This window comes from Mytilus trossulus, chromosome 13 (assembly GCF_036588685.1).
Source record: "Mytilus trossulus isolate FHL-02 chromosome 13, PNRI_Mtr1.1.1.hap1, whole genome shotgun sequence".
NCBI lineage: Eukaryota > Metazoa > Mollusca > Bivalvia > Mytilida > Mytilidae > Mytilus > Mytilus trossulus.
In genome coordinates this window covers 39919669-39933871 of record NC_086385.1, presented here as the reverse complement: position 1 = coordinate 39933871, position 14203 = coordinate 39919669, and the positions used below count along the sequence as shown (strand labels likewise).

The window sequence follows — 14203 nt, the reverse complement described above, 5'->3', positions numbered from 1 at the left end:
ACAGTGTGTTCATTACAGGGAACAAATGGTAAATATAGATTCCTACACTGCAACAAGTGTATTACGATATTTCTCCAGTCGAGACAGTTAAATTTTATTATTTAAAGCGCAAGGCTTGCCTAGCTCTTTAAATAACTAAAATTTAACTGTGGAGAGTGGAGAAATATCGTAATACACGAGTTATAGTGTAGGAATCTGTTTTTTATCCTTCTTTTTTAAAGATTTTCAGAAACTTGTGTTCTTTATATGCGGCGTCATAAGGCATGGTCGTCTTTTTTCATGACGTCACAATAGAATTCAGAAAAAAACAAAACATTTAGACGTCATAATCAAATTTCGACTAATCATTTGCCAATAACAGATTTTTCACTAGTGAGGATAAATATTTTTCTCACCGGTCAGAAATCTGAAAATAGCACAAAAATTAGAGAAACAGGTTTACAATATGCAATGGTTGGTGTGAGCACAGCTTAATAAATAAACTTTAATTACCTCTATAACAGAATCTGGTGTCAATGGTATATTCCTAAGTTGTTCTAAATCATCTCTCAATTCACATAGAATAGTCTGAGTCTCATTCAAACCTTGTAAAGAATTAAACTCCAATTTTATTTCAGTTTTTTAAAATATATTAAATCCTCAATCATTGTGTCAATATACATTTGTAAATGTGACGTCCAAAATTTTATATATATACTTGAATAAACTAAATCTTAGTCTCAATTTTTTTTTCAAGTATTCTTTTTTTATTTTTGTCAAGCTTTCAAAAATTAAATGATGATTAACATTTCAATTTTCGTTAAATATATTTTTCCTGTTCTTTGTTTTCCTGAAATTTGCTGTCTTCATTTGACTGAAAATCGTACAGTAGTCTCAGAACTTTGTTTTTCCTTCTTTTCCTAAGTCACTATTTCATAGGGTTACATGACATCATTATGTTTTTCGTACCTTTATCACAGTGTTCAAATCCAGCCGAGTCCATCACCCATGTAGCTACACGACTTTGTTGGACGTCAATTTTCTTAAAACTTGATTGTCGTATAACATCTGCACTTAATTTGTGTTCTCTTCCTTTATCTATAATAAAGATAGTAAGACTTTTTCAAATTTCGCCTCTTGATATTTGATATCTGCGTAAGTTGGCAACTTTTCTAGAGATATGTATAAACTACAAATGTACATTGACAAGCATGTTAAATTCCAACCCATAAAGACTGAACAGAGCCCTATCATTGCTTTTGTGGGAAACTCCTCATTAATTACATATCATGAACTACACAGTTTATGCTTAGTAAAATAGCTACTAGGGCTATTCCATTTCTACGTACCTCACCTGAGGAAAATTGAATCTTATAGGTGAGAGTGTTTGAAATGTTGATTTGGAATTTTTCAAATTTAAATATCATAGAATTAAATTGCTCTGCTAACATGCCTACCACAATCATACCTTAAATCAGACACACAGGAAAGTTTCATGATATACAATATTCAAAGAGGTCTTTGAGTGGCGATATGTCTTGTTAATTTTTTACTACCGTATATTTTCGAATTTAAAGCGCATCGTTTTATAAGCCGCACGGCCGTTTTTAGGGGGGAAGATTGTTTTTGTCCTTACATAAAACGCACCTGAATATTAAGCGCACACTGAAGAAAACGTATATTTATTCTACTGACCTGATAGGGTCATGAATATTTTCTCCTTTTGTAACTCACACCGTAATTTGTTTCATTTCTATTTTCAGAATGGTGAGAAAGTTGAGAGTGTTTTTGAATGTATTTATTTGTGTCATATTAAAATAAAAAATCTTAATAAAATAATTATACTTTTCTCATTGTTTTAATTATGCCAGTTTCGTTTGATGTTTTTTGTCAACAATGGCCATGTGTTGACAGCTTGGGTGTCCATTGAACCTTGTTGTTTTGATTAAAATTAGTATGGTATTGATTGCTTGTTTATTGTTTGAATTGGCCTTGAGGATTTAAATTAATCTTAAAAATGTATGCATGAAAGGTCACCCAAGCCATAAAACTGCCACTGTTTACCTTGATTATGACCTACTTACCTGTACCCACGTGTGAAAACTGTTCACACAAAAGTCAGATTTTTTTTTTAATTAAATCAATCTTAAGAATTTTATTGTTGTCTATAAAATAAAAGTTGAAGTTCTGAAAGTAACAAACATTTTTCAATTTTAATTTGGATGAATACCACAAACAAAACAATTTACTTTTTGCAAGTCATTGTCTATTTTTAAATGAAAGTGTTATGAGCAATGACAAGGGGAATTAAAATAAGACGGCAATAAATAAATGTTTTAACAGATTAAATTATAAAAATTAGTATTCTTTTTTTTTTTAGTTAAACATCCAATAATATTTCGTAAAGATATTTCGTTTTTAAACACAATAAAACGACTTATCGGTCGTCCCTCTGTCTATATCACTCTGTTCAGCTCTTAATATTATTCCGTATCATGTCGTTGTGACGTCAAATACGTTGACCCGGCCTTAATAACTTTGACCCGGACTTATCAGCGACGTCATAATGTTTGAACCGACGTTAATAACTTTGACCCGAACTTATCAAGTCATCTTTTGTGTGCAGGCGAAACTAAGAAAACACTTCCGAAACACGCAAATATAGCCCGATAAATCGATTATCAGATTATCTGCATGTTGATATTGTAAATTATCAGCTGCTTGGCATTATATGAAGACTTTTTGATCTCGTTCGCTACGCTCACTCGACAAAAAGCTTCATATCATGTCTCGCAGCTGATATTTAACGATATCAACTTGCAGATAACCTGATAATCGGTACAAACAGTTACTCCTTAGTATTTTATCCTGTTTGGTACCTCTTTTATCGATTACCACGATTATCTCTCTTTGTTTATGAAGCACTTTAAAGTGTCGATTTAAGCACATGCATCACCATCGTCATTTAAAGAAACTTGTAATATTGGCAAGACACACAATCACTTTCTTTATTATTTCATTAGAAAATTTTATATTAAAACACATTAAATCAACTAACAACTACATAGTTATGATAAATACACAATTAATATCCTGTATGGACACAGTTATCTTTCTTTGTTTACGAAATGAACACTAACACATGGTTATCGACTTCCTGTAAACCAACAATGATTGAATGAAATAAAAACAAACGATTTAGTAAATATATTTATTTATTCAAACAAAATATGCCATATTAACAATTTATCAAGTCACTGCAAGCACTTGACAATCTGACTGTCTCCAGAAAACAAATCCAGATATTTTTTTTTTCACCGTCGTCCTGAAAACAGAAAATAATACATACATAACACGCACCCGAGTATAACACGCAGGGACAAAGACCGAGAAAAAAACCTGCGGCTTATTTAACGATTTATACGGTAATTCTTTGAGTGGCGTTATGTCTTGTGAATTTTTTACTAATTTTACCTGTAGAAAATCCAATGTCTTCTGTTGGTGAAGTTATGTCCGTAAGCTTGGGTGATTCTTTAGTTCCGAAGGCTATCACATGTTGTCTGTATAGACGGTGATGCTTCAGTCTCTGTATCCATTCCTCAAAGGATCGGTTATCTTTAACCTTTAAATAAAATTATTTATAAAAATTAAATAATTATGGAAAATATTTCCTACATATACATTTTTCAAGGTTTTAGATTTCTATAAGTTTAGTGTTACTCAACCCTAAATTATCATGATTATATACATTTTCTGTTTATTATGCTGTCATATATATACAATCGAATAATAGCGTTATATTAAATTTATTGTCAATCTTTTCAACAGACCACTAACAGAGCAACCCATCTTATTTTTTCTGATAGTTTCTTTTCTAATGGACTTCTTTCAAGTTGACTTTATGTCCATTTAATTTCAAGATTTTCTATCTTTCCTGGGATATCTATATAAGATTTAAAAAGGTTAGTATGATTTTTTTAAACTGATGAAAGTTGCCAAAATAAATTGCTGGTCAAATTTACTTACAGTATACGTAACTAACAATGTTTTATTAAAGGGGTAATAGCTGCCAAAATCATGTTCACCAATTTGACCCAAATTCTCATATTTTATTTATAACAATGTAAAACATTTTTGCAAACTATCAAAAGTATAAAATAAACAATTTACAGGACATGGTCTTAATAAGATGTAGCTTTGTTTCGTTTGAATTTTAGCCAACACGCCATCTAATTAACTATCAAGTTGATCTTCTATGACCATATAAGAGATGTAAACATAAACATAGATATTAATAGATTAAGCAACTGTGCTATTGAATGTTAATAGGTCTATCAAACTTTGTATTATAGATTAAAAATTTATGTTTATCGTCGTTTTCACCTTTAAAAGAATAAGTTTGTGTGGATTGAATCAGTTAATCAAACTATTTACCTTTGTTTCACTTTCAATGTTGACATTCTTTTCCCTTAAATACCTGTACACGGACAATGCATGCATTATTCTATCTCCTTCTACAGGATTAAATTGGAGTTCACATGAATACGGATTTAATGAGGTCGAAGTATTCACTTGCAAGTGAATAATTCATTTTCCATATTTATTAGGTTAATTTGACAAAATGAACCATTTTAGCTAATAAAAGCAAATTATTATTTCACTATTTCACTTTCATTGATGATTAAACCAAAAATATCATACTTCTGATTTTTTAAATATCTCGTAGCTAGTGCCCCTTTAAGAAAATTTGCTCCTCGCTTTTGAATTTTTGCCAGATATTCGGAATACTTGGGTTTTGTTCCATGTAGTGCCTGCTAACGCCTATGTTTTTTCATAGTTTTTGAAAGATGCCAATATCAAATGCATCTAGCGAGAATTATTTTCCGCCAAATTTTAAATGGCTTATATCTGAAAAACAAGCACACAGACCCAATTTTTCTGGTTATTTAATTAATTTATTTATATTCTATTAATTTATAATAATCTTTTAAAATGCTTGTTATTTTTAAACAAAGTAGCAAAAATCCATAATGACCACATGACTTACTTTAACATGATAGACAATATCTTCAGCGTCAATATCAATTCTGTGTCTGTGTCGTTTGAAGGCTATCACAGATAAACCAATGTCAATAACTCCATGGAATTTTCCTTTTTGTATCTGAAATTCAAATATAAATTTTGTCATTTATTATACATGTATATATGTTTTAATGAAAAATTTGAACTGTTACAACCCCTGCCCCTATAAGTATTCTGTAAACATGAGTTTGATTAGTGATGGTTGAAGGTTGATATAAAATTTCAGGAAGCTCTGAGTTGTAGCTTCTGAGAAGAAACACAGCCATCATTTTATATATCAATTGCAAAAAAAAGGTAACTTGAGAATATAATTAGCCAATAATTGGAATTACATTTGTGTAACTGATACATCTAGTTAAAATAGGGTGTTAACTAGGTTTTTTTAATTATAAAAACAGTAACTTGAGATAATAATTAGCTAATACCTAAAACTACATTTGTATAACTTATTATATATAACCTGTTAGTATTGAATGTTTTTATAAGTTGTATCATTGGCACTCATACTACATCTTCTTAAATCTACTAGCTGTAATTGTCACAACCTTTTGAAATTTTGGGTCCTCCATATACGGGTATAAAAAAGAAGATGTGGTATGATTGCCAATGAGACAACTATCCACAAAAGACAAAAATGACACAAACATTAACAACTATAGGTCAGGGTAGAATGCTCTTCTACTTTGACTTATTTGGCTTTATAAATATTTTGATTTGAGTGTCACTGATGAGTCTGGTGGAGACCAAATCTGTGTCTGGCTTATGTTAAAATTATAAGCCTGGTACCTTTGATAAATATTTCCCTCAATTTCAAAAACGGTAACCTGATCCAAAAATGGTAACCAAAAACGGTAACCAGTACCTTAAAAACAATAAAAGTCATTAACAAGTCAAAAGTTGTTGTCTGTACTTACATCTCCTGGTGCTTTAGCATAAAACAACTTTCCTTTTTCCAAGAAGAAAAATCTCTACAATAAAAGAAGAATAAATGTAAAAATAATATTAAAACAGAGATTCTTTGTCAACTTTACAATTACCTCATATTTTTAGGGTACTCCACTGTAATTGTGTTAGTGTTTAACACCACTTTTTGAACAGTTGACTATGTCATGGCATCTATGATTTTTGTTTGATGATGCCAGAGTAACTTTAGTAAACTATAAACCATCAGCAGAAAAACTAGGTAGGCAGTAGGTAATATAGATCAGTGTGAAGTTCAAACTCAAAACCTCAGTGTTGACAGGATAGTTTGTAGGGCCGAACAATTTCTATGGAACATGTTGGAATTGAATCTGTCATATATATATATAGATATAGGAAGATGTGGTGTGAGTGCCAATGAGACAACTCTCCATCCAAATAACAATTTAAAAAGTAAACCATTATAGGTTAAAGTATGGCCTTGGCTCACACCAAACAACAAGCTATAAAGGGCTCCAAAATTACTAGTGTAAAACCATTCAAATGAAAAAACCAAAGCATGAACGCAATGCATGAACATTGATGAACTATTGTCTTAGAATTTTAAATATCCCACAAATTTAAAAGACACTTGCTACAAGTCTGACCAAGCTGATAAGTAAATACACAGTCAATCTATTTGATAGTACTGTTGAATTTATATGTTTTATAGTTTCAATATGGTGTGGCAAAGTTGTTCAAGCTGATCATTTATAGTTAGAAATCTATTTCCTTTCTTTATTACTGTAAATTCAGAAATTATTTTGCGAATAATGCTTCAGAGTTGTAAACGCAATAACTAAAACTCGTATTTTGTAATATTTTAACTGAATAAAGCATTACTTTTCCCAAAATCGTAAAAATTAAAATCGCATTAAAGTTGAAATTGACAAAATCGCAATAATAAATGCACGCAATAATTTCTGAATTTACAGTAATATAAAAACTAGTTCTCAATCTTAAAAGTTTTGTTAACCTTGTGCCATCCTTTCAGAGGCCATCTTCTTTTTTTCATCATGTAACTTTGATAATTGCCAGGTTTATCATCACAAGTTTGTCCATCTTTCAGGCCTTCCACTATTTCCCAATCTTGTCTAGCTTTCCTCCGTTTCCTACTCTTAGAAGCTGTTGACTTTGTTTCTAGTAGTTCCTTCTTCACCACAGGGACACCACCACCATGACCGGGATGACTAGGTTGTGAACTTGTTATGGAAAAGTCATCATCACTGTTCTCCTGAATGAAAGAAAAACAACATTTGATAAATCAGTTTTCTATAACCCTATCTTACAGGCATGTACAAATGAAGACGTTGTAATGCTTCTTTATACATGATTGATATACATATAACTGTATAGCAAATACTTATATCACTTCATGTTTTAGGTCATTTTTACAACTTTTATCACATCAAAACAAAACCCAAAAGCAATGGAACAGTATGCTTAGGTACCAGTCTTGTATGACAACTTCAGTTTCTGGTGCATGTCAAAACATGGAGGGAAACAAAATAGTCCATTTTTTTGAGTTTTTTCTTGCACTAAATTTTTTCTGTTTGATTATAGGTTTATGCTGAATTGAAACATATATAGATTTAAAAAAAAAATTGTATGTTTTTGGGGATATCAATCCAGGAAAGTGGAAGGATATCATGTTTACTGGAAGTGAAGTGCAGAGGCGTAGCACCTAAATATATATTGGTACGGCAAAAAATCATATGAGTCGCAGAGAAAATTTTGGATAAATGGTGCAAAATCCTGCATTCTGACCCTTTTCTGACACTGGAATATCGGTCCTGAAAATACCATTTTTGTAAGTAATAAACTTAAAAATATAAAAAAAAGAATAAAAAACGTGCACGATATAAATGTGTAAAAAAAGTCAACAATCCAAATGGATACGGCACCATTAACATTCAGCATTGAATCCGGTTCCTTATCTGGAAGAAGAAGAAGATAGGAAAAACGGAATATCTTAGCTTAAAGTAATACTTTCAATTTGTGTCGGACACCTGACTATGACAGTAGGGTTCTTCGCATGCTGCTGCTTTTAAATGACAAAAATGTACTAATAACTTAGAATAGTCTCTCGTGATGTCCCACTCTAAACATAGAGCAAACGACGTTAGAACATTTTTGTTCATCATCATTTCTAAAGACAGTGATTATAGTGTTAAAAAATGCATTCACATTAAGTTCAGCTGATCAAAAGTATAGTAAAACGCAGGCTAATGTTTTATTATCTATATAAAAAAGGTGTTTTTTTTTTAAATATACAACCCGACTTCAGGGGGGAAAGTTGGTTTTCGGAAAGAAATGCAAAGAGTTGGGTGTGTTTTGAGAATATACTAGTTGTCTCATTGGCACTCACACCACATCTTCCTATATCTAGTAATGGAATAACATTTTCCTTTATTAAATGTTAATGAACGGGCTTGTAACTCGCATAAGAAACACACTGGCTTCAGCCACCATTCTTTTTTTTATTTATTGATATGCCAATCCTAGGGGGCATTATGTTTTAGTATGTTTCTCCGTTCGTCTGGTCGTCTGTCCGCTTCAGGTTATAGTTTTGGTCAATTGAGGTAGTTTTTGATGAAGTTAAACATATCAACTTGAAACTGTGTACACATGTTCCCTATGATATCATATGATATATCTAGTCATCATGCCAAATTATAGTTTTGATCTCAATTTTACGGTCCATTGAATATAGAAAATGATTGTGGCCGCTTCAGGTTAAAGTTTTTGGTCAAGGTAGTTTTTGATGAAGTTGAATTCCAACCAACTTGAAAGGAATTTTTCTTATTATATTTCGAGAATTAAAGTTTTTATCCCTATAATGGTCAACTGAACACAGAAAAAGATATTGCGATTTGGGCATCTGAGTACTATGAACACATTCTTGTTGGTTATTTTTTTCTGTCAGTGACGGTGATCATGACTAAAAAAAAACAAATACAAAACTGAAGTAATGATGCAAGGGCTGGTCTACCGTTATGTACAAAAATGTACCATTCTGAGGACAAGTCATATAAATCAAATTGACGACTACATGTAAATGTGACTGGGGTTTTAACCAGGGTGTGTAGAGGGTGAAACTCCGGCATTACGGCAATATAATTAAAAAAATCGGCCTTAATAAAATTAACGGTACCAATTTTCCTGCACCAGATGCGCATTTCGACAAAACATGTCTCTTCAGTGATGCTCATGGCCAATATATTTGAAATCCAAAGCTGATATAAAAGATGAAGAGCTATAATCCAAAAGTTCCATAAAGTATAGCCAAATCTGTAAGAGGAACCAGAGCTTTGCATGAGGGAGATACATTCCTTAATTTATAATTATTTTCTAACTTGATTTGTAACAGCAAATTTAAATAACTAAAAAAAAATCTGTATGTTCATGCCAGTACCTAAGTAGTGACTACTGGGCTGGTGATACCCTCGGGAACTCTCAGTCCACCAGCAGAGGAATCGACCAAGTGGTAGTAATAAAATTAACGGTACCAATTTTCCTGCACCAGATGAGCATTTCAACGATACATGTCTCTTAAGTTTCACACCTTTTGTTCAGTGACATAAGCTCAGTATTTTTTTTTTATAAAAACAGTGTTAAATTACAAAAGAAATTTAACTTGCATTCTGTTTTTTGTATGTTTTGTTCAATAACTTTCTTTGCAGAAACTCTTTAAACAGCGATGTTTAAGAGTTTAGTACTTGCTAACTTTTAGTTCTTCCATGTCACTGAGTTATAGACGTATTCATACAAAAACGTCAGTCAACTGTTGTTATGAAAATGTTTAAACCGGGATAATTGTAGAAAAGAGGGGGCAAAAGATACAAGAAGGACTTTCAAAGTTATAGATCGAAAATAAACTGACAACGCTGGCATGGCTGAAACAAATATAAAGACAAACAGACAACTAATAGTAAACACAACACAACATAGAAAACTAAAGACAAAGCAACAGGAACCCCACCAAAAACTGGATGTAAACTAAGGTGCTAGTAGCTCCAGAAGGGAAACAGATCATGCTCAGTTCCAATATGGCACCCGTCGTGTTGCTCATGTGTTTACAAACCGGGTAAATAGTCTAATTCGGTAGGTCGCAATCGTGAAAAGGGAACTGGATTGTAGTTACGAAATAAGGAACATATCCAATTTCATATGTGAAACGGAAAATCCATAACGGTCAACTCACTTGTGATCGCATTCGTAAACTTTACGAAGGGAGGATTTCAACTTCACCATTTGGAACTCTTGGTTTTATTGCTTTCTTTTGAACAGCAACCAACTATCAACGAAATCATTATAGGAAATACAAGCCCGGGAATATCGTATCAATTGGGAGATATATACTCCGTATACAGGCGCTGCTGGAATGTCGCGGCATAGAAATGGAAAGTTCACAAATGGGAAGCTGAATTTATCTCTTTTGTCGTAAAGTCACCAAAATTTGTATTATCTAGTGAGCATTAGTGAAATAACATCATATATATACATGTTATATATCAGAAAGTCAAGTTAAAGGATAATGCTAACTTATTTTATTTCTTCTTAAAAAGTTCCTGTATGATTGAAGTCATAAGAATAAAGAAAAAAGTCGACAAGAAGAGGAGCACAATTGGTTCAAATAGGTATGTCGAGTTTGGTGTAAAACACGTCCAAAAGTATCAAATATGTTGCTAATCAAAAAATCTCGCATCAGTTTTTGTGAAAATGCCAACACTTTGAATTTGTCTTTTTAGTTTGGAATGTGGAATACTTTTGTAAAGTGTAGAAAACTCAAAGTCAATTGTTTTAATACTATTGCAAGACGGAAGAGTCTTAGATCGTATGTACTCTTAAAGATCTTTTGATTTTTTTTAGTATCAACATATGATTCCCACATCTTTCATCTATGTCATATTCAATAAATTGTTTGCACCCGTTATATGTCAGGAGCTTGTTTTGCAGTGGTTGTCGTTTGTTGATGTGGCTCATAAGTGTTTCTCATTTCTCGTTTTTAATATAGATTTTACCGTTGATTCACCTGGTTGAATTGTTTTTCTTTAGTCATTATGGGGTTCTGTATTGCTTGCTGTTAAATGTGAGCCAAGACTCCGTACTGAAGACCATAATTTTACACCCTGTTTTCTTTTTAACACATTGTCACTTGGATTGAGAATTGTCATACTTCATCTTCTTGTTTCAATTAAACCGCTATTAATGAATGTATACGGTAAATTACTTATGACTCATAAATGGATGTTCTATCTTTGTTTTCCTTTAAATGTCTTTTTATCTTTATTCCCATGGAAAAACCTTGGGATTTTTTAAAACTTTTTATGCAAATTATTGGTACAGCATGCCGTACCATCAAAACATATTGGTACGGCGACTGCCCTACCTGCCGTACCAGCTGCTACGCCCCTGAAGTGGCCTAGTAAAAACAGCGAACAGGAAATAGAAAAAACAATTGTTTTGACCTCAGGGTTAAGTAACTTTTTATTCCTCATGGCTTGACCCACTTTTTTTCTCGATTAAATCATAATTTCACATTAGTACATATACATGATATGAACATGAAAAAAATTTCTATGTAGCATTTTTTATTTTTTTATTTTCAAAGATCAACTGTTTAAGCCTATGAAGCAGGTGATTATAAGACTGTGCACAATCTTTATGGTTGTTCTTTATATAAAATTAACAGTTAAGGAGGCTCGCGGGTATAAAATTTTTAGAAAAAAATTAAATATTTATTTTTCATTACAAATTTTATTAATTACCTTTAGTAGTTGTTACTTTATCATATGGTACAAAAATCATTCCAAAAAATCAATTAGTGTTGACCCCTGATGACTTTTAAAATGTAGATATCGTTGAAAAAGCTCCAAATTATCTCCCTTTGGTACAAAAATGCCATATTTTTGCATTAAAATTGAAATATCTTTTTTAAATCATCGGTGACCTATATTTTTTATTGTTGTTTTCGAATAAGCTATACATTAACTAAATAATTGTAAAATTTAAGCGATTTCTGTAATTTAGTTATTTTTTTATCTCGATATTACCGCTATTTCTCCTATTAGATCAACAGAAAAAAAGGACATTAACAAAAATGTATACTTCTTTTGAAGGCAGATTGTGAGCGTAAATGAACGGTGACCCCATTTTTTTATTTCATTTTTCCATTAGGTATAAGATAAAGTTCATTTATAGAAAAATATAGCGAAATCCTATATTAAATAAAAAAAATCATTTAGACCCGCAAGCCCCCTTAAGCCAGTAACACTTTTTCTAGATATTGATCATGTTGATGGTGACTTTAAATTGGTAGTTAAATTAATATAAGGTCAAATTTGTCTGAGGGAATATTTCAATTGGTGTTAACTTTAATGTATGTCCAGTGGGAAATATTTCATGCATATATCTAGAACAAATAAACAGAAACCATTAACAAATTAGAAAAATGCAAATATCCTTTAAATATGATCAATGCCATCACATCAAAAACACGTCTACTGACAGACATTTAACTATCATGAATATCTAGGTCATAATCATGAATTTTCTGTTGACCAAACTATTTTTTTCGAAAAACTTAGGATTTTCTTATCCCAGGAATACATTACTTAGCCCTTTTTGTCATAACTTTTTGGAATTTATGGTTCTGATTAATGCTCTACAACTTGGTACTTGTTTGGCTTTATAACTATTTTGATCTGAGCTACACTGATAAGTCTTATGGAGATGAAACACACATCAGGCGTATTAAATTATAATCCTGGTACTATTATCAGAACTTACAGAATCTGTGTCAGAGTCACTGTGTCTGAATTGATGGCGTTTTCCTCCTCTGTTAAACTGTTTCTTCTTCCGAGCAGCTAATGGGGAAGCAGTTAGGATTGGTATTTTACCACTGGAAGACAGCTGGGAACTGTCATTGTTTGACATCTTTACTTAAAATCTTAAAGCATTTCAACCTAGAAATAAAAATTTACAACTATTTCAAATATGTTTGGTACAAAGTATTTATACTAAATAATTCTTAAGTGAATGCTAATAGTTGTAAACATTCTTTGACGATAACCCACAAACTCAATCCCAGTCTTTCTTTGTGGTATGGTACCTAAATGTAAATTTAAAAGAGATCCATTCACTTAAAAACAAGTTAATGTCTTGAAACTACAAAAATGTTTGTTTTTTGTCCCTTTTTGGTCACTCATTCTTGTTGGTATATATGTACCATAACCCCAAAAATCAACCCCAAGTTCCCAACCTTCCTTTTTTAAAACCTTCAGGTAACATATCATAGAGATCCTTCAAGGCTTATCCACTTAAACATGATAAACTAAAGTTATTGTTTATAAACCACATGTGTCTCTCGATGACTAAATGATAGCTATATATATATAGTCATGATAGTTTATAATAGAACCAATAGTTTGGTGTTTGTATAAAAATAGGGAGATCTGACATAATCAATGAGACAACTTTAAACTACCCACCTTCAACAATGAGAAAAACCCAGTACCACACACAAGTAGCCATGAAAAATGTTACATTAGCATTTCAAACAAGAAACTAATCAAGTCCTGATGTTTTTGTACCATTGACCATGTTCAGCAGGGATGTCATTAGAAGCCGGCAACCGGCGAAATGCGCCGGGTATTTCTGCTTTGGCGCCGGCTACTTCAAAATTGTCAAAAATAATATTTTCAAAAAATTTTCAATTTTCGATGAAACGATCATGAATTGATCATGATAGAAATTAAGACATAAACAATTCATTTTCTAAAGAACAAAGATTTAAGCATTGACTTTACAGTGTGAGGCAGATTATTTAATAAAAAGACAACTTTTTATCACTTCCGCAAGATTCAGCGCTGCAGTACTTGTTGACAAGAGTAGCGTACATCGATCTAAGTTTCGGCGGCAAAATAAGTTTGTTACTTCATTTGAACGTGATGAAAATTGTCTCCGGTTAATGTGTAATCCAGTTATTGCATTAAAAACGTCCTATTCCGTTCCAAAAAGCTTGTCAAACATCGTTTATTTTTGTAAATTTTCCCGGGACTTCGTCCGCCATTAAGGTAGCAATAAACAGTTAGGAAAAAATACTAAAATTTGCCCTTATGAATTTTAACATTCCCTTTTCATTGCTTTCTTGCAATATCAAGCTTACTGTTTGAGTCAT

At 31.9% G+C, this 14203-nt stretch overlaps 1 protein-coding gene across 1 annotated transcript in view; it reads right to left on the bottom strand.

Annotated features, from left to right (window-relative positions):
* The window catches only part of LOC134695182 (oxysterol-binding protein-related protein 6-like), a 38614-nt gene extending 25629 nt beyond the window's left edge, over positions 1-12985 (bottom strand). Inside the window, exons 1-7 of the mRNA XM_063556394.1 lie at positions 12814-12985; positions 6998-7255; positions 5976-6029; positions 5027-5140; positions 3454-3601; positions 949-1077; positions 493-584 (exon numbers count right to left, since the gene is read on the bottom strand). Coding sequence (XP_063412464.1) covers positions 493-584; positions 949-1077; positions 3454-3601; positions 5027-5140; positions 5976-6029; positions 6998-7255; positions 12814-12960 — 942 coding nt within the window. The 5' untranslated portion in view covers positions 12961-12985. The remainder of the gene's footprint in view (positions 1-492; positions 585-948; positions 1078-3453; positions 3602-5026; positions 5141-5975; positions 6030-6997; positions 7256-12813) is intronic.
* Positions 12986-14203: the final 1218 nt, after the last annotated feature.